The sequence below is a fragment of the Bombus flavifrons genome, chromosome 2, assembly GCF_040668555.2.
Source record: "Bombus flavifrons isolate JBK064 chromosome 2, iyBomFlav1_principal, whole genome shotgun sequence".
Taxonomy (NCBI): domain Eukaryota; kingdom Metazoa; phylum Arthropoda; class Insecta; order Hymenoptera; family Apidae; genus Bombus; species Bombus flavifrons.
The window spans coordinates 19,500,465-19,525,666 of record NC_138443.1 but is presented as its reverse complement, the minus strand read 5'-3'; the positions used below and the strand labels follow the sequence as shown (position 1 = coordinate 19,525,666).

General features: G+C 43.3%; 1 protein-coding gene across 2 annotated transcripts in view; it reads right to left on the bottom strand.

Annotated features, from left to right (window-relative positions):
* LOC138188430 (zwei Ig domain protein zig-8) overlaps positions 1-25,202 on the bottom strand; it is a 59,768-nt gene that overhangs the window by 6,076 nt on the left and 28,490 nt on the right. The window contains exons 3-4 of one of the 2 annotated variants that reach the window (XM_069130198.1): positions 20,036-20,202; positions 15,179-15,389 (exon numbers count right to left, since the gene is read on the bottom strand). In XM_069130198.1, the coding sequence (XP_068986299.1) occupies positions 15,179-15,389; positions 20,036-20,202 (378 nt within the window). Of the gene's footprint in view, positions 1-15,178; positions 15,390-20,035; positions 20,206-25,202 lie in introns of both variants that reach the window. The other variant, XM_069130188.1, reaches the window with a different exon arrangement.

Genomic DNA, 25,202 nt, shown 5'->3' with positions numbered 1-25,202 from the left:
CGAGAGATACGATCAATCTTAGCGAGAGATCTTACGTTCTTTTATTTTATATCTAGCCATATATTTAAAATATATCGTCGGTAGCGCAAATCGCTCCATCTCCCAAGATTTCCCACGATACGTTAGAAATTATGAAAGATATTTTTAGGCGTACAGCGGCAACTCGAGACCGAGCTCGCGAGACTCGGTTACAGTGCTTCGTGACCCTTCCGTGTCTAAAATATCGTAGAATGTAAATTTCAAACTTACTTGTCGAGAGTAACGTCATCAACTATGCCACGTAACCAGTGAATAGGTGTTTCGATTATTATGCGTGGCAATCCCTTCGATGACTCGATGATCCTATTAGATTTATAGACACGATACGAGGATCGAAGTCGGGTAAAGCGACGTTAACGAAGAATAGTGATCTGGATGTTTCTCTTAAGTAGCAAAAAGAAACGGTTGAAGGGAAACGCTTGTTTTTGCCCTGGAGTGCTCAAATTCAATCTTATTGTTAGACACAGGGAGAAGGTTGGTCCGTCGAATAAAATCCAATAACGGCGAACGAAGATCTCTCGATACGATATATCCGATACTGTTTCTCGAAAGCAGGACTTGACCGAGGGAATACCGATCGAATCGATTCTACATAAGTCGGAATTCCCTTCGAAGGAATTCGCGTCGCGTACAATCAACGAGAGGCCGCCTACTTCGGAATGCGTCTACTTGCTCGGAAAAGCGTATCGTCTATCGAATCGTTTTGATGGGACGTCTCGTGTTCTGCGAGCATTACGATGTACATAAATTTGATCAAACGGACGAACCTTCCCTTCGGACAGCCGCTACGGAATCTTAAGTTAATAAGTTTTGCTTTATCCCCTTGCTCTTCTGCTTGCTTTGTTTACTTGAACGAGTCGCAGAAACAACGCGAGATATTGGTAACGGCAGCACGTGTTCCACGAACGATAGATTAGATTAGCATCGGTACAACTCACACCTCGGTTTGCTTCTTTCTTCGTATCGAGAGAAATTATCGGAACGTATTCTATTCCGTGTGACTCGTTACACGTAGATTTCGAGCACGTAAAGAGGGAGGACGAAATATGAAACAAAGCTGAAATAGAATTAAGGAGCCCCCAGATCAACCTAAAATATTCGCAACGGCAGCGAGCGTTTCGCACTTGGCTATGAATAAACAGGTGGATTTTGCCGGCGTCGCCACCGCTGCCGCTCCACGCCGTAGGGAATATTTCGTTGCTGCTACTCCTGCGAATATTTCGCGTCGGTTTCTGCAGTTGACATTAGGTTTCTAGCGAGTTTGTCCGTTGCCGTAATTCATCGTACAATTGTCACACAGAGACCTAAGATTACGGATGCGCTAGGAGGAGTACGTTTCTTGAGCGTTCGATGTAGAGTTTGGATTATCTGACAAGCTCGAGCTCCGGATTTCCTTGGTTTGCTGACCAACTTTAGGGTCGTCCTGCCAACTCGGGCACCTTCGTTTCCTCTCCGGTAGCGTGTCCTTCGACTGTTAAATGCACCGCAATATCTGCGATACAACGTTCTCGCAAACAATTTACGGAAGCTCCATAAAACTCTCGCTGCACCTGCTACGTATAACGATAAAACGATAAAAACTTATCGCGGTAAAATAATCCACCGGAAAACGATGTTACTGCCGTAGCCTGCTACAGCCAGAATTATGTCGCTCGAACGATGCGAAAAATATCCACGTTAGGAAGAGCGTAGCAGCAAATAGAATTCAGATTTTGCTATTTTCTTGACAGAGTGATCGTTGACTTTTGCTCCAGAGACTGCAATTTCGTTGGTAGACGGTTGACCGTTGACAGGACGGTACACGGTACACGGTACACAAACATCGACAGTGGTAATCGCCTCACTGGTGCGGTCTTGTTATTCCCGTGGCATTTTGCAGCAAGGAATAACAGGTTTATTCGCGCGACGGTTCACCCACGACGGACGAAGAGAAGCGAGAACGGCTACGGGGATTCCTCGAGTTTCTCGAATTCTCTTTGGTCAGTCATGATTTGCTGACCAACCCCTGGTTCTCGCTTCCGTGTTCAATTTTCAACGACGCTGCCTTAAGAGGGTCGTACATTCTCGAACAAATACGTTTTCGCTGTAAACAGAGTTGCTTCTTATTCGGCCGAGACGCAAATTGCTTCGTACAGCGTCAGCTTACGCTCGAGGGAATTGCTTTGTTCGCTCCTCGAAGACGTAAAAATCTTTCCCGGATTAAATTAAAAGACTCGAGAAACGGTAAACGCATCGACGAAGATTTCTAAGCGCGAGCTACCGTCGCTGCGTCGAAGATTTCGACGTTCTTCGAAGAACCATCGAACCGGCCGATAAGTTGCGCGCTATCCGAACAAGGACGACCGGCGATCGTTCGAGCGAAATTTGACATCAGCGAGAGATCTTGGCTTCCTCCGAAGAAGCCTTAAGCGTTAAGGATCGCGGTGACCCTTCAACGGCATATTGCTTCTCCTCCGGGAACTTTGACTGGACCGAAGGAACAACGGGCCGAGTATCGGTACAGAAGACAGTTTACGTGGCAGTAGCGACGCCTCGAGAATTCGCTCCTCGAGGAATAATCGATCCGTCCTTTGGTAGCTGTCTCATAGGGAATTCATCGACGTTTGTACGCGAAGAAATCGATCGATTACGCTGAAAGCTCGACGTGCCTGCCTGTTAGCGTATCGATTCGTTCGTCACCGATGTCGCTTACCGCGGAAGATGTCCGTTTCGACAAACGTTCGCTCTTTTCAAGCGGCTTTCGATTCGAGATTTTTTCTCCGACTTACTTCGATCGACGAAACATAGATATTCTTTCAAGGCAAGTTCAAAACAACAAAATTTAAATATCAAGAACGTTTGTTTCGATAATTCCGTAACTGGGTTTGGCCAGAATCTCCGAGGTTCGTCCAATTCGACGAATTAATATCTACCCAAACCGTCGATCTTCGGTCGATGTTTATTTGGCCTCGGAGCTACGACAGGAAATAAATCGAAGAGGCCCTGGATACCTAACTCGACCGCGACTTCGGCCGCAATTGAATCACCGGTGCTCCCAATGGCTCGCAAAAAAGGCTAACAAGTGGAAGTGGATAGTAAATCGACGCTCCGGCAAGAATAGAATTCTCCTCGACGTTGATACACCGAAATCCCGACGATCTAATCAACTTGATTCCACGGCTTTAAAACCTCCCGCTCCAGCGTTTTATTCGCTTTTTAAGAAACGATATTTTCGCCTCGCTCTTCTTCCTATTTGCCTTTCGGCTAATTTTATGCCGTATTCCGAATTTTGTTTCTTCGCAATTCGTTCAGATTAGAAACGTAACTCTCGCTGCGAATCTTACGCGCGTAGCAACTTCGACGAAAGTAACGAATGCCACGACGAACAGACAATTCTTTCCTCGAGTGTGATAATTCATTGTCCGTAAAAAGTGAGAAATCGAGATCGTTGTCGTAGCGAAGAAGTTAGCCTAAGAGTTTCAGCGAGCGAAGAAAGCTCGATATTCGTAATTCTGCAGGGCTATCGTTTCACCGATCAAAACGACTTTGCTCGCAATTTATCAACGAAGCTGCTACGAAAGGGCGAGGCCAAAATTCCTGAAGGCGAAGCGCGCGTGAAATCGTTCGATTCGCTACGTAGCCTCGTTTCATCTGGAAATACAGAGAGACCGTCGTGTCAGAGTCACGACGTGACTGGAGACTGGAACATCAGCCAGAGGCGTAGATAAATTATTCCGGTACGTGAAAAGAGAGTTGGCGATCGATAACGAAGGCTAGCGTCCCGCGTCCCACGCAAGCCAGAAGGTTCAACGTCGCAAAGCGATTTCCATTGCGGTTGAAGGTCGTGACCGGTGTTCGGAAGGACAATAACGCCGGACTTGGTCTACGAGGACGTTCACCCGACGGACACGCACAGAACCGGAGGGGCGGTATCGAGTATGACTTAACGTAGGATAAGCGTGCGATCGACGCGACGCATGTATTATTAGCAACGCTTCGTCGCGTCGCGTTGCATCGCGTTGCGACCATTGCGATCGAAACCGTTCGAGCCGCTCCTACGGTTTCAGAACCTATGATTCCCATATGTTACGCGCCATATCCTCCGTGTCACGACACGACTCACGTACTCTGCCCTGCCCTTCTATCACCGACACGAACACTCCTCTCTCCGATAATAATCTTCCGTCCACGCCATTACCGATAGAAATTGATTGCGTTCGGATCCACCGACCGATAGCCTTCGCGCGTCCCTACGACGGCTTGCGACCACGGAAATCGAGCCGAACTCTGATCATCGCATCGTCCACAGAGAAATCGTCCCGTCCGTTTTTCGCACGGGGAGGGAGGGCTGCTTCGATCTGGATTTCGTGGTAATTGCCTCGAGATGAACTCGAAATCCCGTGGCAGGAAGATCGCTTGGTCGTTTGGCGCAAGGCGTTCCGTCGTCGGCTCGAATCGCACAGTTTATGTCATAAACTGTCATAAACTCATGCAAATTAACTGGCCGATAAAAAAAAAATTTATTTTAGAGAGCGTAAGCAGAAAAAATTCTTAATAAGACTAAGCGAGACAAGATTATGGCTCATCGCGCCGAGTCGGGAGAATCCATTTCGAGGAAAGTTTAGGCGAACCGCTTTATTACAGATTGGCGAAATTGCTGCCTCCTCGCGGGCTACAGATAACTGAGAAAAAGTTTCGAGAAATTTTCGGCTAAGCCGAAACGAAAGCTAACGATTTATAAGTCTCGACCCTTGCCGTCTACTACTCGAGTCGACGTACCTTCTACAAATTAAAGCTTTGCCTTGAATTTGACGTAGCAAAATCGCAAGTTCGTGTACTTCCGATAGAAATTCCGGCGCGAAAAAGTGCGAGCAAATTTCTTACCAACGGCTGTTTGAACGCGTTCGATGGAAATTTGATTTCGTAGGTGGTGAACGGCCTGGAAAAACTTTTCGTCGCTTCGGGATTGAGAAATATTTGAGAATCGAGGAACGAACCGTTCCGTTCGTAAAACGGATACATTGTTTTCGTTTAAGTGGTACTCGAACGAAGTGTGAATATTTCAGCAGCCAATATCTTATTAACGGGGAGATAAGGCGCTGGTTGGCCACGTTCAATGGGCATGCACGATCAAAATGTCTTCTCAAGCATGAAACTGGACAGCCCAGCGCGTTCTATGTTACGAGGCACTCCGTAACCAACGATTCCGCAGTGGTCACAAGGGAACTTGGACGGAACTGTTCAACAAGAGCCATTCGCACAAAGGACCATGATAATGCCAAGATGCCCGCTCCAAGTAGTCGGCTAACTTTTCGAAAAGCCGTGGAAATATTCGTACTCTAATAAGATCCGCTCGCTACAACTCGCTTCGAATGCATTGCGCGGTTTAGAGAATTCCGATTGGTTTTATTTGTTGCGCAAATTGCCGTGTACGCTTCGTAACGTCGGATAAGGGCATTACAGAGTTTATTATCGTTTCGAAATTCGAGAAGTCTTCTTACCTGCGCAACTTGCACCATAACCGTGAAACCAACTTTGGTACATAGTGTATCTTACGTAATGAAAGGGTTAGTCGATGTAAAGCGTCAGCAAGATACGACGGAAAGTTTCGGAAGATTGGCGAGCGCTAGATTAGAAGAGAAACGATCGCTTCGCGGCTTTATTAGACCGTAGTCGAATTACACTCTGTGCGTATATAATAAAATAAAGCGAAATAAAGTAAAATACTCTGTGGTCTGGTCGTCGACGAAATAAAAGGCAGAACGGGATGCATTGCCGCGACAACGAGCCTAACAATTTCCTCCGCGACTCGCGCTATTTCCGCTGGATCGATCGATTAATAGAAAATATCCGTTTACCTGGAATGCAGTCGGACGAGCATTTGTCGGTGGTTTGGTCGAGCAGGTTGTAATATGTTTTCGCGACGGATTAATCACAGCCGAACGATAAATTTCCACGAGACACCGTTCGTTCGACCGCGAGTACAATCCTAATGGAAGGGCCGGTAAAAGCTCGCGGTTATTTTCGACCGCGATCGACTAACAACCCCGATCGTTATTCCCGACCGCGATGACGGAGCAGTTTTATCGTTCGCGATAATCCCGCAAAATAACGTTCCCCGGTCGGCCAGGATCCCCCAGGAACCGGTCTCTGCTTACAATAGCGCGCCATCACTATCGATCGGAACATTATTTTCGGCAAATTCTCAATATGACATCCTTTATTTCAGTTAAACCGACTGGAAAGAGGTTGGCGTACGGCCAACATTCCAAATCATTCGCCACCGTATTGAACTAACGAAACTTTATATCATCCGTATCCTCCGTACAGCTCGTTAATCTGCTCTCCCTCTCTGTCTTTTACACGAATCGTTCTGTCTTCGCGCCTTTAACCCACCAACCTGTCGTGCCTCTCGTTCTCTTTTATCTTCCTCCTTCGTTGCTTCCAGCCGAAACTACAGCTAGTAGAATCTACCGGTGCCGATGAGAGGATTATCGAAACCGGATTAACCGATGCTTTCGCAGAAATTGCTTGGCCGCTAGACGTGTCGCAATAATCGGAGCTGCTTCTCCGCCAAACCGTCTCCTTTCAATCTGCTTTTTCCTCATCCTCTTATCCTTTCCCGCCTAACGCCATTTCGTCCTTTCCGCACACTCTATTCCATCAATCGAACCTTCGAACCAACTCCTGTTTAAGTTGTGCTCGTTCGAACCAATTTTCGGATCGCTCTCGCGCGATCGCGCCTCTCTCTCTCTCTCTCTTTCTTTGCAATCGGTATCGTTTCGATTTCGCTTCCTCCAAACATTTTGATCTTTCCTCTCTATATTTTTCAAGCAGAACGTTTTTCCTTGTCCGGTTCATGCGCGTGAAACTTTTATCGTTCCATTTGTCACGCGCGAGATGCAAAGTCTATGATCTTCCACGAAACATTCGTTTTGAATATTTACAAAGTTCGAAGCATAAACGCACGTTTGTTTTTTTTTTTTTTTGTTAATCCAATTTCTTCGTTAACTACGCAGATTTTCTGTTCGTCAAGCGTTATTCATAAAGGATACATTCGAATTCAATTAATTCGCTCGAAAGATGAACGCATCGTCTAAGAGGATTGATTTCGGTTAACGAGCAAAGTTAAAGCTGAATTACGGCCGTTCAAGTTCAAGACATTAGAAAACGCCAGATAATTTACTTAAATTTCGCTTTTGATTTCAAACTTGGTACTTTCGAATTGGTGGGAATTTCTCGTGGTTTAGTCGGACGGGATACTTGGTCGAACGTAGCAGCGCCGCGCCGGTGAGAGGATTATCGAAACAGGATTAAGCAATGCTTTTGTAGGTATCACTACCGTGCCTGCCGCGTCGATGTAGTCCGTTACTGTAACTGATATGCTCGACTGATCCTCAATCGTTAAAAGCTTTTCCCGTTGCCGTTCCTCTTAGCCACGCCAACTGACCCTTTTCGAAGCTCGTAAACGAACACCATCGAAATTTATAGGCCGTCAAGAATTACTTTAATCCACAAAGTCGAAAATCTTCCAACTGTTCCGTCTTACCGATGCGTTTAATCCATACACAGAAAATACTCGCTCATGCGGTTGTTGATAAACTCTTTTCGTTCGAACGATACGTCAGCTCGTAAAATTTTACCGCAGTGCAGTTTTTAAAGTTTTGTAGAAGCTTGCCCGATTTCGTTGCTCGAATATGGCACGATCGTATATAAAAGGTCCGTGCGACTTGGACTCTCGTTCGACCAAACAATCGGCCAAATGTCCCTCTTACGACGTAAATACGACGTAAGCGTAAGCGTACTTCGTGCGTGGATACGCGAGCCAAGGAAAAAGTTGGACGCAGGTTGCGGAGTGGCGCGTTATCAACGCAAAATGTATACTCGCGTCCTTGGTAACGATCGAAAAGTACAGAGGTTCGCACATCGTAGCACTTTTGCCCGGGCAATTATTCAACTAATGGAAGATGCTCGGCAGGCCGTAGTTAGCGTGGTCGGTAAAAAAAAGAGGATAGGGCGTTGCCGGAGGAATATATCGGTGTATCGTGCATAGAGCGTGCCAGGGCCCCGGTATTTTCACGAAAATAGCACGTTGCACTTGAGGCACGAGAGGTAATTACAATAGCACGCTGTAACGCCGAGGTTCGAGTATTGTTATCACGATGATCCGACCTCCCCTTCCTACCATGTAATTATTCAGCTCGTACGCCACACCAACCCTATAGTCATTGAAATTAAAGCTTTTTGCATTTTCAACGGCGCGGCGCCTCGTTAATCCGTCACGATGACGGCACTTGGTGGCGCGTATTAGCAATAAATTGCGCACGAGATCCGTCGCGATTTGCTTCTGTTTTATCAAAGCCCCAGATTCCTAATGCGAGCCATCCCTTTCCTGCATTGTTGCGCGCAATCATACGCGCCGTGGGTTATGTAATCGGTTTTCGCGTTTAAAAGCCGCCCCTTCGATCAGAGAGTCGGTTCCCTCGTAAGCGAAGAAGGTCTCGCTACGGTCGCTGTAAAAGCTCTTGAAAACTTCGCGTCTTCCTGTTTCGATAAACCAGAATTTCGTTCATCTGCAGGCGTAACGCGATACCAAAATGCAAGTGTTCGACGAACGAGTCCGAATCGATCGGACACGAACGCCGTATTTTTCTCTCTTCCAACGAACGATGTCGCGAACAAGGAAGGTAACAAATCACAGGCACGTTGTATACAGTGTCCGGAATTTAACTGTGACGCCAAACTGAAACCGGCACGAAGCACTGACCGTCGACTTCGATTAGCTCGCGACCGATAGCTCGTTGCACTGCGTTGCAGTAGGCGCGAAATGTTCTTTGAAAATAGCGTGTGTCTTTCACCTTTTGTTCCAAATTAGCGAAATTGCGCTACAAAGAACGTACAAGCGAAAAACTGAAAATGTACCCATGAATGGAAAGTGCGTTTTTACAGGCCAGTTTTTATCGTAACGTCAACACGCACGAAGCAAAAACTTCGCAATGATGCGGGAATAATTATACTAACGAGACGTTAGTATGATATATCTTAATTAAAATGTTCTACAAATATTAAATATACATTTAAATGAATTTTTATAATCAGCGAAATCGCGTTATTAATTATTCATTCGATGTTTTTCACAATGGAATATATAAACAACTCGACTTGCAAATTTAAGGATTCGAGCCAATTAGTTTCATTCCCTTCCTTATATTTATTCCGCGTTAAGTTTTTTTCTATCGGAAAATATAGATACGTCAAAATGATAAAAGAGGTACATTCGTTTAACTTCATTTATTCGCATACGAGAGTTTCGGAAGTTTCTACTTCTGGAAGTAAAAAAGGTTTTACGCTCTGTTCGAAGATGCGTAATTTATTGCAGTTTTCGAATCTTGTAACGCCTTTTTCCTTAGAAAACGCTGTACACGCCTGAAAGATACGAAAGACACGTACACAAATTTCGATTCGTCTCGATTCCAATTTATTCGCAACATCTCGTTAAAGATGGTAGAAAAACACACACATACATATATGCTTAGGAATATTTTTATCCACTTCTTCGTCTTTATGAATTGGTTGATAAGATTGATGCCAAGAATCGGCAATTGTTTCTAATTCTGTCGAGGTCACGAGAACCAACCCTAATTCACTTAAATCTTGCCGTCTTCCATTCATTTACCGTGCAGATCGATCAATCGTACAAGGTTTTCGCATTCGCCGTATAACGTGCAATTTCTCCATGCCTCTGGAGAATATCGTGATCTAGTTTTATCGGAGACCAGTGGCCCGCGTATTTCAATTCATAATCCTGTCGGCCGATTTGCACAAGACTCTTCAACCTGTATTTGCGAAGAATCTTCAGCGTATGGAGTCGAGTACTCGAACAGCTGGCTGCCACAGTACAAACCGAGCGCTCCAAAACATTAACAACTCGAACACACGTCAGGTTATTTCAAACAGTTGGCCCGTTTGTCTTATTCGGTTTCAGGCGTTGATATTAATTTATGCGAAAGGAGACGGAGATTTCGGTGTATTCACGGGAAAACGCAGACTCGTCTCTACGCTCGGCATTTCGATGATTATCTATTGTGGTTCAACCGCGATATTCCAGGTGTGAATATCGTGATTAAATCGTAACGGAGGACGAGGTAATCGTTTGTTAATTATCCATCCGATCCATTTACATATTCGATGCAACTGCCGTGAAAATACAAACGGGCTAAACTTTCGGTACATTTGTTAAACAATTGCAGCATCGTAGCTTACATTTTACAGAAAATATTAGACGCAAACGAGTTAACTAAACGACTACGTAATGAAATTTATAGATTTCTCGTCTTCGATGGAAGAACTCCGTTTATTTTCTTCTCCTCTTCCCCGAAAAGTGTATTAAATATAAGTTTAACATACATAGCAGTATATCGTTACGTTTCTGCCATTGCCAAATTTCTATGGTAACGAGTCGTAATCGTCGAGCAGTAGCCCTTTCCACGACTCTTTCTTCTCGTTTCACGAACGAAGGACGACTTGGCCGAACAGCCGACGGTAGGGAAATTGATGTACGACGAAAAGCAGATATTGGTTTGCGTTGCGTTGAGAAGATCGAAAGGTAAAGGCCTCCGCAATGACGTAAAACTTCGCAATTGCCGATCGATCGAATTGGCCGTAGTCGACGTCATCGATATTCTATAACTCGAACGATCGGAACGCGATTTCTCGTTCGATCCCGGTATGCATCGAAAATGCCAAGATCCTTCGTTGCTTTCTCAACTTCCCAACATGGAATGATATTTCATTAAATTAAAAACGATCAAAAGCACTGGACTCTGTTTCTCTCGCTTCCTCTTTCGTCGAGCTTGACGTCAACCGAAGTTTCTCGGCGTTGTGCTTTAATTAATTAAACGACAGAAATAGGCAATCAAAAGAGGAACAAATTCGTGCAAATTGTTTCTTCTCTCAGCGAACGTTGGAATTTTTATAGCGAACCAAGGTAAATTGGAACGATGAATAAAATACGTATTATAGGAACGTTTCAAACACGAGAAATGACCTGTTTCGGTCGAACAAAAACAGACAACGTTCCTAAACAAAATTTATCTCCGATACCTTCGGTTTCCTTGTCTATTTTCTGTATAAATCGTCACGATTTATTAATATCATCGAACGATTGTAAAAACGAAATAGGAGGAAATTAACGAAACGCGAAGATGCAACGAGATTTCGGAAACGGCGAGAAACGAAATCTCTGATAAAACGCTGATAATTAATGTACGCAAACAGCGTTACAGCGAAGATCGGTAATGCCTGCGGCGTTTACAGCAGATAATTTTCTGCGGTTGTCGCAAAGTCCGTGTAGTTTAGACGCGGCAATTGCGATGAGTGCGATAAAAGTAACACAAGGGACGATCGTAAAGAGGCTATAAATGTAAACGGTGATCGTTTCGACAGATCACGGATCCTTTTCTTGCGGTGAATTCGTAAAAAGGGAAAAGAGGGTGGCTAATAAAAGGGAACGTATTGAATAGAGGGCGGTACATTTTCCGGGAGTGCTTGTCGAATGTTTTTCACGGAGAATTAAAGAACGATTCCTGCGCAAGGTAAACCGAATAATTAAAAGAAAATTTCAGCGGGGAAATACGTTGGTAAAAGCCCGTAAAGCTGTTACTTTCGAATAGCAAGAAGTATGACAACGGACGTGTTTTAAGTTAACATTCAAGGAATTAACTTTATTTCTGTAATGGAGCTCCGAGGTAAAAATGTTTAAATACCTTTCCTTTTTTGTTGGTGTTAGCAGAAACGAAGTTCGTTTCACGGAATTAAAAGCCGACGGTGAAACGGAGGAGAAAGTCGTGGCAAATGATGTCTTGACTCGATTCCGCAAATTCGATTTGCAGAGAGATGGAACGGCCGCGAAACTTCCCGGTGCAAAATATACTTTTGATTTGCTGCTTGAGTCGACGAGAATTTTTTCGAAGAATTATAAATAAATTGCGCGGTTTTCGAGCGAGCAAGAGTAGAGTGGAGGAGAAGCGGCGGCGAAACAAACGATTTCGTCAAGAAGGGAAGCTTTAAAGGAGACAACGAAACGAGCGACGGGGTCGTTTCTTCTCCATGCAACTGGCTTGCATTCCAGGTTCGAGCACGAGCAAGAGAAAAAGAGAATGAAAAAGACGAGACGAGTATTAGAAGGAGCAGGTACCAAGAGGAAAAGGTCGATGTTGCCGTTGTTGTTGTCGTCAGAAAGACTCAATTTGTCGCAGCAATTTCACGGGTATCGGGTGCCAAGAATGCCGCTGAAAGCTCGGCAATTGTTTTTCGATTCGTTCTAGTCTAGTTCCTTTATTAGACGTCGCGAAAGAAACCGGGAACTGGCGTCGATTTGCCACGAATGAACAATTTGTCCAACACCTTTTGAGCTTTTCCTAAAGACGTATCCGACTCACCACCGTTTCTTTCTTCGCCTCTCTGCTTCTACCTTCGAACCTCGTGTAAATACGCGGAGTTTGCACGATACACCGAGCCACGTGCATCGTTTCTGCCCGTTATTCCAAATCAACGTTCGCTCCTTGCTTCTTAGCGGCGTTGTCTGCTTCCACCTCGATATACAGCTATTTCTTTCTACCAGCAAGCACGAAGCAACGAATATTCTTAAAACTACGCAGACTATCTCGATCCAACTCGTATCCACGGTTTCCATTTCGCGACTGATTATAGCAATTTTTTCGTTCGACTTTGTTTCTGTACTTTACGATTCCATTCGCGGAGTATGTATCTTCTACGACTAAAAATTCGCGAGTGGAAGAGAGCTTTTCTTAAACGTTATAAGGAAACGAGGAAAGTTTACAATTTCTATCGACCTTATTTTCGCGATTCGATTTCGTAGGATTTCCTATAAGTTGGAAGAATCGGAACTGTAACGCTATAACCGCGACAGATCGCCAAACACTTAAATTCCATCGTATCCAGTCGGATCGATAACGATCTACATACGTATACGTATATGTACGCGATTCTTTTCGTTTCTACTAGGCTACGTTTTGTTCCCGGATCATCGGTATATCCGGTTCGATCTCCAGGGTTGGCGATCGATCAACGTCACCGGCTATTATCGGACCTCGACCGGTTGCTACCGCTAAAATCCCGCAGACCGAACAAAAGAAAAAAGAAATCAAGCGATTGTTTCTAGCGTTACACGGATCCGTATATCTTAGGACTTACCGCTCTTACGAGTTCCACGACTTCCACCCGACGAGGACAAGAGAATAGCAGGAAGACTCTTTCGGACGTCGAGTATCGAACGATGTTTTGCAAAGGCGAGTCACGCAGCGGGACAATTATCGTCGAGGCTAATGAACCTATTGCTCGTGAAAAGAAAGGAAAGAGGAAAAATCGCCAGAATCCTCTCTTGATATTCTTTCCTTCCTATCTATCCACTCTATCCATTCTATCGGATCAACCATTACCTCCGCTTCTTCTTCTTTTAGTTTTCGCTACTTTCCTTCCGACCTTTGACTCTTGTGCCTTTCGTTTATCACGAAGAAGCCGAAGAACCTACGATATTTTCGGATGTCGTTCGAATTAGCTACGTTCAGGTAGTTCTTCTTAAAGACGAAAACACAGAACATGTAACGAACGTTAGCGTGCTAATTTACAATTCCCAAATGCCCTCACAGAACTTGCATTCCTTCGCAAAACTTTCGTCTCTAGTGGTACATACATTTCTTGCAAAAACTATCATTCGGTAGTCACTTGGATTGTATAGAAAGTAATCAAGATGAGATTTCCGATTTATAGCTAGAAATAAATTATCGTTTGGAGTAATTTTAAGCGATAATCGATTCCACGATCTCTCAGAACGGGAGACGTTTAGGATCAATTGTGAAAGTACATTGCGCTTGTAATCGTAACAAACGTAAATAAATGCATCCAGACTGCAAAATATTTTACCAGAACGACATTTGTTAGGGGTTTTTGAGGTCGCTGAAGCCGAAAATCAGGGTCGCTTTTTACAATTTGATACTCTTAACCTACCGTGTATGCTTTGTTCCGTATACATTTGACGCATGTGAATCGCGAGTAATGGATCAGGTTCGATCGTGCCGATTAGATCGTGATCCAAGTGACGGAACATTGCTTTCTTTACCGCTTATCGCGATCTGTATGATCGTAGTCTTACGCGGATTTCTACAATTAAGATTTTCTCCGGCCAAATATTCGTACGGCGGAATTTTCAAAACCGTTCGTTTCTGTGAAAAACGACCCTCGTTTCCGGCTTCAGCGACCCAAAACACCCTTGAAAAGACGCATTCGGATAACAAATTTTGCAGCCCGAACATACACTTTGTCCAGAAGCTTTACATATTTCACGCGTTCGAGTGACTATAAGAATATCGGGGTGATCTTTCGTTCCATCAAACACGATATCTGCTAGAAAGATTAATCTAGCTTGTAAGAAAGAAACGTCTTGCCGTGAAATTCTTCGGTTCGACGACAATGATTGCGAGCAAATAATTACAATTATGTCACGATCCACCAGGGAACATTTCCTCCAAATTAATAGATGGTTTCGTCAGACAGCATCAGAGTGTAGGTTGGACGGTGTTTCCGCATTGTCATTACGGTGTTTATACCTGCGGAAGATTCCATATCCTGTATCTCTCCCTTCTCGTCGCGTTGCTTGAACGTCGCTCGATACACGCTCTTACTGGCTCGTATAATTACGTTGCTAGAATAATAACGCGTTTCCTTTCATGTAACCGTCGTCGCGTGTACGATTAAGCCGCCGATACGTACGTGATTGCCGCGATATCTGTTTGGTTGCAAAGTCTGGGACGATAAGTCTGCCCTTAAGTTACGATATTCGCGCGGTAATTTCGCCCGCAACACCTCGCGTCGTCCGTTAAAACGAGAAAACCGAGGTCACCTCTATCCGAGTTTTCGTCCTCGAGGTTTGCTTACGACGTGATGCGAGTCAAACTTTTGTACGTAGCCGCGCGCCTGTGCGCTGGGTAAGCAATTCTATGCATTAGTGTCACGTAGAAAACGTTTGCGAGAAAAGTTATTCGATTTAAGCGGACCAGCATGGAAGAAGTTGGTTCGAGTAATTCGCGATGGTAATTTAATTAGAGTAACAGAGTTCTATCCGGGTTAAAGGATATCTTACCGACCACGTTGAGATGAACAGAGTATCCGATGGGAGGAGTTGTGGATATTTGGCACTCGTAAATACCAGAATCCTTCTTCTGAGGATATCGTATCCTTAATGTCCATTCTTCCGTGTGCGGCGTATGCATCGCCTCGAAACGTTGATCGCTCGTGTAAGTGTACCGACCGATCGTCAGCAGGTGAATATCTCGATGCCTTACCCACGAAACCTAAAATCGACGAAACGAATATTTCTTAAATGTTTTCCTCGACGCTTAAAACAAGCGGCGATTACGCTACGAGGTTTCTCGTTCTCTTCGTCCTTCGCGAGGAAGGAAATACGCCCGACAAATAATGCGTACATATTCCTTTTATCACAGTATCCACATTGACCATAGGAAACAAATCTAATTAGCGCGATTGTTCTTAGCAAAGTTACATCGCCAGTGAATAAACGTAAACTTCATTGTATGCACGACTAAAAGCATACCGCTATTTCATCGCTAACCTCGATTATATTATCGTGATGTTAGTCTGTTCATTTTTGGGACAGGTAGGTTACGGGACCGAGTATAAACGTAGGAAAAAGGGAAAAAACAGGTGCGCTCTTAGCCACTGTGTTTTCATTTGGAACGGTTGGCCAAGCTAATCTAACCCGCGCCAAACTGTGCACGCGACAAAAGTCGAACGAACCACGTTCCGGAGATTAATGGGGCTCCTAAAATTCAAAAATGATTACACGCGAAACGATCCGCTTACGTGCTTTTTCCAGGCCGCGACATCGTAAACATTGCCACACGAGTATCGACAAAACCATACGGTGAAACGTACTTACGTACGTGTATATTCACCATTTTTCCTAACAAAAGATATATTCTACGTATATTCGTTTTTCCCAGACATGCTTCGCTACATCGCGCCAGTTAATTTCCTTTGCATTTTTCCTTCGCTTTACTTGCCGTTTAACACTCTCCGATGATACGTTAAAGATTCGGTAACAATTTCGTAAAAATTGAAAGAGAAAGTTGTAAAGGCAGCGATTCCTTGGATTTTTACGATTCGACGGTTCGAAGAAGAAAATTAACTCGATATCGCGTAAGAAAGTTTTCTGCGACGCGCACCTTGCTCGAATTTCTTTGGAACAAGTCGTTTTTCAAGGCTTTACGAGCGAGACAGTGCCAGCGTTAAAAAGTCGTATCCAAAGATAATGCGGGATGCGAAGCACGTTGCATTATATTTCGCTTGACATCTTTCGACATCGGCTTATTACCGGTTGCGCACCCTTTTTTATAACATTGGATCGTACCACTTCTGCTTCTCCCCTTTTCCTCCCTCTAGCACCTGCTCGCGCTGTTACACCATTACTTTTCAGCCCAAAGCCGTTAAGCTTACACGTCGTTCCTTCTTTATAGATACAATCCATCGTTTACTTTACGGAATCGTTCTATTTTCTATCAGCGGCAGGCTACGTCGTTAATCTCGCGCGATTCGTTGGTTCGCGTCGCTTACGAATCAATTCTTTTACGACTACCGTACGAGTAAAACTGTTCTCTCTGTGTTTGTTTAATTCACGAGCAAAGTACGTTTACTTCAAATAGGTTACCTCGCGCACGAGTTAAAGTAACTTTCGTCATTTTTGCCACGTTTCCGAATTAACATCTCCGCCCAAATCGCACAACGTCGTTGCCCACGCTCCTCGTTAATCGTTCATTCTTCGCTCGCAACTAACGTATCGCGCGGCTACGTTCAATTTTCACAACGTTTTCGCGTAACAGGGACACGATGCTTTCGGCTGTATAAACCTGATTGCCAGAATCACCGTGTCACAGCCGAGTCTCGAACTCGTAGGATATATTTTTAGCTTTAAAGTTTTTACAATTACCTCTATCCTTCCGGAATTCGTTACAGGCTTATATACTTTCGCCGGTTTATTACAACGGAATAAAGGAGAGCTACTGTATTTGCATTACCTCGAAAGTTACGTCGTAAATGTTGTCTTTCCTAATGAAAATTTAACGGCATACCGTATAGTTGTGCCGATATTTTGCTTGCTAGAAACATTCCGTCATAACCATTATTCTATTTTTTACGCAACTGTATATTATCGAGAGTAAGGAGCGGAGAAGCAAGATGATTTTTTAAATACGTCGTGGAATACTTTACTTCCCATTTGAATCGTCGAATACAAAGTAGTAGGCAGTGGTATAAAAGCTTGTTACTGCGCAAAATTTGTCATGGCAATATTCGCAATTAGCTACGATAACAGGTATACGGAAAATTGTAAAAATATTCCAAGATGATTCTTATTCGGATATGGGATAAGCAAATCGATAAAGTTTCAACGAGGAGTGTGCAAGGTGACGTAAGGCAAGTTCGGTTGATGCCGCGAGCTTCTCCGTACCGTTGATCGGAACGAAATCTGGTCGATAACGTTAGTACTCGAGTTATTTCCCTTTCGAAGGATGAATCGACCTTTGCGACTGCTTTGTTAAATTATAAAAATTAATTTAATAGATTACGCTTGGTCATTTGATCTGCGGCCGAGCAATCGTCACAAATCTCTGTACGCGATCCGCACGCGATTTTGCATTCGACCCTATTTCCTATCTCTCTGTAATAACCGACGTACAAACGATTACCGATAGCGCTCTCGTTTAACGCTTTATGATTTACGAATGGAAGCTGACGATGTACGTATTTCGTTCTTCCTTCCTACCAACGCTATTTCCATTCCAGTTGATTCTTTTATTTTACGGCGATTACGAAATCTCGATTACGAACTCAAGCAGGACACTAGAGACTTTATGAAAATATATAAAATTACGAAATTAGGAGCAAAAATATATTCGAGTTATTAAACGTTATAACGTTCGACGAAAGAGATAGAATTCGCATAGGTTTTGGAATAGGAAATCATCTGGCTGCCAACGTAAGTGTAGCAGCGCAAGAGACACGCCAAGCTCGTACATATTTCATCATTTACTACGAATACTGTTATACAGCTTGAGGTTATCATTACGTAAATACACGAATTTCCTAGTAACCGTCTGAAACCGACTTTATGAAACTGAAATTACGTTTAGATTTCATGTAATATTTCTAAATCTGTTACGCCCATATCGATAAAAAGATAAGTATCTTTATTCCGTACAATATTACAAGAAATATTTCTCCGTGTTTCTCAAACTTCCTGCTGTTTAATTTTAATTTTGAAATATTATATTCAACATACGTGTAATTAGTAATTAACGTGCATTAGCGGAATTGAGAGATACGCTATGCGGTACGGTAATATAGTGTGCGCAGCTCGAAAATTCGTTTATCCAGACCCATTTATAAATTAATACGTGTTATGCGATTAAATAAAAAAGTAACTATGTACACGTGTAATACATAATTTATATCGGTACCCAAACGATATGGAAATAAATAGATACAAACTGCTTCGTCCACTTTAGACTTTAGACGCGGCACTTACGATGTGAATAAAATCAACTACGTATTCGCTCTTTCTAACGTATACGTCGTACACATCGACGTGTGTTTGCTCTCAAACAAATATCGCGAGTCGAACGTACGACGTTCTTCGCTTCGGATTAACTCCGGAGTTTTCAACAGAAGTGTTTGCACCTGCTTTGGAAACGTCGCATGTGCGAACCTTCGTGTATTCAGCAAAAGAGACCAATTTTTAAGGTAAATACAGTTTTTGAAGCACGACGGAAAGCGAGGCGGTGCCAAGTAAACTTTTCTCCTCGGAATATCGTCTTTTAATCAATCAGTTTCTACGTGTAACTTTGCCGGGTTGAAAAATCTCGACTTTACTCGTGTCGTCGTTACATCGCACGCGTGGACGTAACTGTACGATATCGTCGAAACGTACTAGTCAATACGCACGTACGTAGTCTTACAGACGAAAAACGTAACACGCTGTATTCGTCCGATTTGTAACGGTCTACAAACGCGTTTCCTCTTTTTCCGGTTAATAAACTTGATCGATCGATAAATGCGTAAGACGCATCGTACGCGCATTAAACATCGATCGATTATTTCACCGCAATTCGCAAGTAATCGACAGCGAAGAATTTTCTAAGATTATCCGTCTAATTCAGGTCGTAATAGCGCAAATTGAAATTCGGTCCGATGAAACGTAACTGGAATAACGAGTCGCCTTTCGATGTGGTAAATTCATCTCTGTCGATCTCTGACGACAAACGGAATTGCGCAAACAATCGTTTAGAAACGTTTCACGATCCCTTCGCGACACCGTAATTCGCGGATTAATTCGACGCTACGAAGCGTTCCATTCGATCGCTATCAACGAAATGTTGACGTTTTAGCCGATTTCATGCCACTCTTGGGACCGTACGCGTGCCACGCAAACAAATCGGTTGACCCAGCACGCGTGATGTTTGACGTCTCGTTTATCGACTGGCTGGTTATACATGCCGATTTCGTGAACCGGCCCTTGCGTTTGAAACGTTGCGTTACCCCCGCTGTCAGAATCATACGCGTGTGCGCCTTTGACGCTAATTCTGACTTTTCGATAATCACGATATCTACGACGTTGCTTCAACAACTCGAGACATTTATACGTCGGTACATCGATCGTACAAGTACAAAGATGGAAAACGAGCGTCAGGTTTATTTCTGAAAGGTAAAAGTAGAGCAAAGACGGAAGATTTATAAGCTCTCGAAATACGATAAGAAAAGCGTGCATTCCCTGGGAAATCGATCTGGACGAGATTGTCTTTAACCATCAACTACGTGCTCGTAACTATTGTCACGATCATTTTTTATTTACCTATTCCGTTACCGAGCAAACGCAACGTTAAATCTAATAATTCCAAGTTATCGAGTCAATAACCAAAGTACTTACGGTTCTGTTTCCGAGGTTTTTCACTCTACAAACGAGCTGGATGGTTTTCCCAACCAGGCCCGTCATGTTCGACGGAACCGACGTATCAAAGTAAGGATTCGAATCTTGTTGCGTCAGCCATTCTTGAAAAGTATCGGTTTCGATTAAGCGAGTACTGTGCACAGCTTCTTCTGAAACCAAAAACGTAAAAAGAATTGTAAAAAAGATTGCGATTTTCAGAAGCGAATCCTTGAAACTGTATTTTATAGACGATAGCGAGCTAACGACACGATCGAAGGTTTCGATATGTCGCCTCGTAGCCAGATTTTTCGCAAGTATCGATTCGAGAACGCGTATCAAATACGCTCGACTCTCTTATACCACGGTACTCTGAAAACACGGTTTCGATATAACACGGTGCAAAAATTACGACGCGATACCATATAGTGTACGACTTAATAAATTTGGACCATCCTCGTATAGCACGAACGTTTCCACCGCACGGTTTTGATTTCGCTTAACAAGGTTTCGATACAACGGCGAACGAATTAGCCGTGTTATAGAAGGATCGACCGTATCACGAAACAGATCTTGCGAATAACTCTCGTCGATGCTTCGTCCTTTTTCGCGTTTCCTCCCATCTACGTATTTTACGTCAGGTATAGCGTTTCTACTTTTATCGCGTGCATGGATTTTCTTTTTAATCCCCTTTTTTGTTCTTTTCTTTTTGACCGTTTTACTTTGTTGTGCCCTGTAATTACGCAAGGTAACCGGCGGCGCGCAACCCTTCGGACTCGTGAAAAATAATTTTCTCGCTCGGCCGCTAGTCGCATTTATTAAAATTAGATCGCGTCAAAGGGAAGTAGCGAGCGATAATATACTTGCAACCATGTGTACATGCACCAGTAACTATACTTTAATAACATTGTCAGCAATTCTACGGCGGTGAAAAATATTCGCAGGCATGGAATCGATAAAGTCGCTCTAAAAAATTGAAGCCCAGATTCCGTGGCGTTATCACCGAGTTTTAAAGTCAAAAATATCCGAGTACCACAAAGGCAAAGCCTTTCAGCGTTGCGTGGAAAATTTGAGAACGCAGTGTGGTACATGTCGGTGTTTTTTAGGCAACTTTTACCAGTAAGCAAAATACGTATCAGTCAAATGGCAACAAATTTTTGGGAAAACTCTAAGCAATGGTGAAAAATTGGAAACGGGGACACGCACGCCGAATCTATCGACTTTCTACTGACCTAATCTTCGAAAAATCTTTGAATAATAGTGGCAACTTTGTCGACGAGTCGAAACGCCAAGCATCCTGATATCGTTGTATGAGAACGTTTTGTCAAGAACGTCGAAGGCCGAACGTATTCTCCGTCCTTTATGATTAACATCCTTACGTCGAGCGAAGCGCTTCGATCGTCGCAAGAACAACGGATAAAGTCGTGGAACGGGAAAAAGTTTATTGCAAGTGTAACGGCGTATTCGTTTGCAGGATTGGGAAACTGCGCAATTTATACGCGTAATTCGGACGAAGCAACGAGCCCTACCAATCGCTCCGGAACGCATGAATAACCGAATGGTCCTCGCGGAGCCGAGTGGCTCGAAAGTACACCGTGGGACGGCTGGCGCATAACTATCCTGTTCCTGGTGTTCCTGCACTGCGGCAAATACGATCCCGTTCGCACGAGTGCAGGTAACTGCGTGTACGGACGCGTACATCTGCCATAAAATCGGATGAACGCATTTTACCGGAAATGGTCGTCTCGAAAGATTCGTTGGACCTTCGTGCATGTTATATCCCCCTATACATGTACGATAATATATATGCGTACATATGCGTAACATACGCACGTATATGTGCAACTGGCGCAGCAGTTCCTTTGAAAATAAGTCGTTACTTGGCATTTTATATCTACCTACGTCTTAAATATTTTGGTCCTACGGAAACACGAAATACGTACGTACGTAGAATTTTATCTTGCATCGAACTGAAATCGGCTTAATACAATTGAAAATATCGATCAGCGTTTTAATTACATATCGTCTCTCTTGCCGAATCGAAACGCTTGTAATTAAAATTTCAATTCGTCGTTAACGATAATTTATATAATAACGTTTGTATAACAACGTTGTTTCCATGAAAATCGTACGCACAGAGAAGATCGTTGCACGTAACGATGTAAGTAAGTTCCTTTTTTAAAGTCACATATCGAACGCAATTCAGTCGTTAACGAAACCGACCCTTCGAGAAAACCATCAAGCGACTTTTCACGAGCAATTTCGTTTCTTGGTACAAAAAATGACGAGGAAAATCTTATTAGAGCACCTTATCTTCCTACATCGCAGTTTCGATGTTTCGATATTTTTCTATTTGTTCGGTTTTCGTACGAGATCGATCAGCCGGAATTCGCGCGAAACATTTCCTCGCTTCGTACTCGCGACAGCTACGTTGATTAACCGTTTTGAAATGCCTACAAAGTATCCCTCTCGTTCCCGATCGCCGTGTCACGGCGTACGGTCAGATTTAAGAGGGAAAATACTGCTCGGCCAGACGAATTAATCAATCACCAAACGACAAAAATTGCGACCGACCGTAGGAAAGTGTCGCAGAATGTTCGCATGCGCCACCCCTTTAATCCGAATATTTCTCCGTTCGATCCTCGCTAACTCACGCTATAATAATATTTACGTTATCCCATTGCGTTAACTCTTGCAGAAAGTAACGATTTCCGTGTTTTAATTATTCGAACGATTACGTTTATTCGATCAAAACAGGACGCCGAAGGTCTTATCGATTAACGCATCAATTTACCGTGGCACGTTTCACCGAGACTATGGTAGTTTTGCAAATACGCCTCAGTTTCGCCACAGGCAGCTCCTTATTTCATAAAGATAGCAAAAGTTGAAAGTGTTAACGGTAATACTTTAATCGCCGCAAGGACACGCGGCTTGTTTAATATAGTATGCGCGTCGTGTCGCCATTAAAGTGTTAATTAACTCGATTGTCTCCATGAAGGGGATATCAACCCTTCTATTTCTTTTCGTGGTATTAATCTCGTATAATCCGCGCGCTTCAAAACCAGATATCGAGCTTTGGCTTATATTTACATTTATTTATTTTCCATTTCAATCCCATTTACATTTATACGATTATAGCGATACGGTCATAGAAACGATTCCTATATTCGTTTCAATCGCGTTGTTTTTCCTTCGGTAATTAATCGACAACTTTGAATAAGAACTTTAGTATTTGAACTTGCACGAGGAAGAATCTCCTAGCTACTAGCAAAAGTTTTCTCTTTTTATTCTTTATTTGTATAATGTCCGCAAACGAGAAAAATGTAAAAACGTGCGATATCTGGAAAGATTTTCAACTATTTGTATTAATTTACGCGACAGCGAGGCTCCGATATATTCGGATAAATAGTTTGTTGAAGATATTTGAAATACGCGTGATGCGGGTATTAAAGTACGCGAATAATTCTCAAAGAAAGGGATGATAGATAGGACGCTTTGGTAGATTTAATTGACAGCGAGAAGATATTACAGTAGGCACATTTGTTTTGTCAACTATTCGCCTTTAATACGAAATCAAGCGAAAAAGTAAATTACCAGGCCACAGCATTTAGGATGGGAATATTTATCTTGGAAATTGCATCGAGATGTCGGCACCCTCGTAGAACCTCACGAAATACATTTATCAGGTTAAAAGGGTTAGGGGACGCGGGAAAAAGGGAAAGGGCGTCGTGACAGATATAATATACGATCCCTTAAAGATATTTACCGTAATAAACTCGCCTAGGCCTCCACCTAGATCGAACAAACACTCGAAAATTAACCCCTTCTATTTATTTGTCGGCCAGATCCACGCTTTTACGATTACTTGGTAAATTATTTGCGCCATTCCCAGCTCGTACGAGTCACCGGAAAAGCCATCTCGGCCGCGTTCTTTCGTTCCAGAAGAAACTACCCTCTAGGAGAACCGAGGGATTTCTTGCTTCTCGATGATTCCTTCGAACGGAATAGAATACGACCGAAGAACTTCTCCGGAAATAAGCATCGAAGATAATTCGTTTGGAAAATAATCGTCGTTTTTTTCTTTTTTTCTTTTGTAACGACAATAGGCACGACAAACGCGTCGTTAGTTCGTTCATGCGATCGAACCGTTCGCCTTGACGAACTTCTGCGTTTAATCATTTCGTCTGTACACCGCAGAAATTTCCGCACAATATCCATGGAATGTCAATTATCGGAATATCTATTAACCAAACTCTCGATTATTCGAATCGTCCGTCAATAGGCTGAATGATCAACTACCGACTATCGCTACCTATCGCTTCCAACCAATCGATCATCACGTTCTTCCTTTATTTTTTCCAATGAGTTTCTCGATTGGACGGCCCGTTTCATACTTGGTGATCGCATGGAAAATATACACGTATACTGTATATATCGTCTTTATTACTACAGGCGATGATGATAAATGGGGGTAAGTCCCTATTGGTGCAAGTTTAAACGCAGAACGTTTACATCGAACGCAAGCACGTATACGACGAACGAGTCGCATACTTTGCAAGATTTCTCGATCGGAATTTCCGAAGCTACAGATCCTAGTACCAAGATAATTTAAACACAGGCTGCGAATTAACCAATGAGTACGAGTAGCGTGATGGGAGAAAAATGGCGAGAAAAGTGCGAACCTAAAAGATCCGGTGGATCATGGAGATGTAACGACTAAAACAGTTGCAGGCAACGAGTAACGCTACTAGTAATCTTCAAAAAGGAATAATAAATCCGCCAGAATCCTCGTTGACTCGAACGATCCAGCAGATTTAGCAGGGACATGGTTTTTACGAGCTTAACTAGGGTGCAGTATTCAACGTGTATTCCCCGAAGAACGTATACAATAGCTCTTTCTATAGGTGTCAAACCATTTATGTCGCACCAACGCTTCGAGTTACAAAGATCACGTTGCAACAAAATACAATTACGAAGGCACAGTATCTGTTTGAAAATCTTTAGGTCACCGACAAACGGTAGAAATAGGTCGATAAATAGGATAAAGAGAAACGAATCCAGATACGATGCTTAAGGAACATGAGGAGTTACGTCAATTGGGGCCAAGTACGAGCCAACAACGCGCACAATCTGTCTAACAGGTCAAACTGGTCAAATAGGTAGCTCGAGA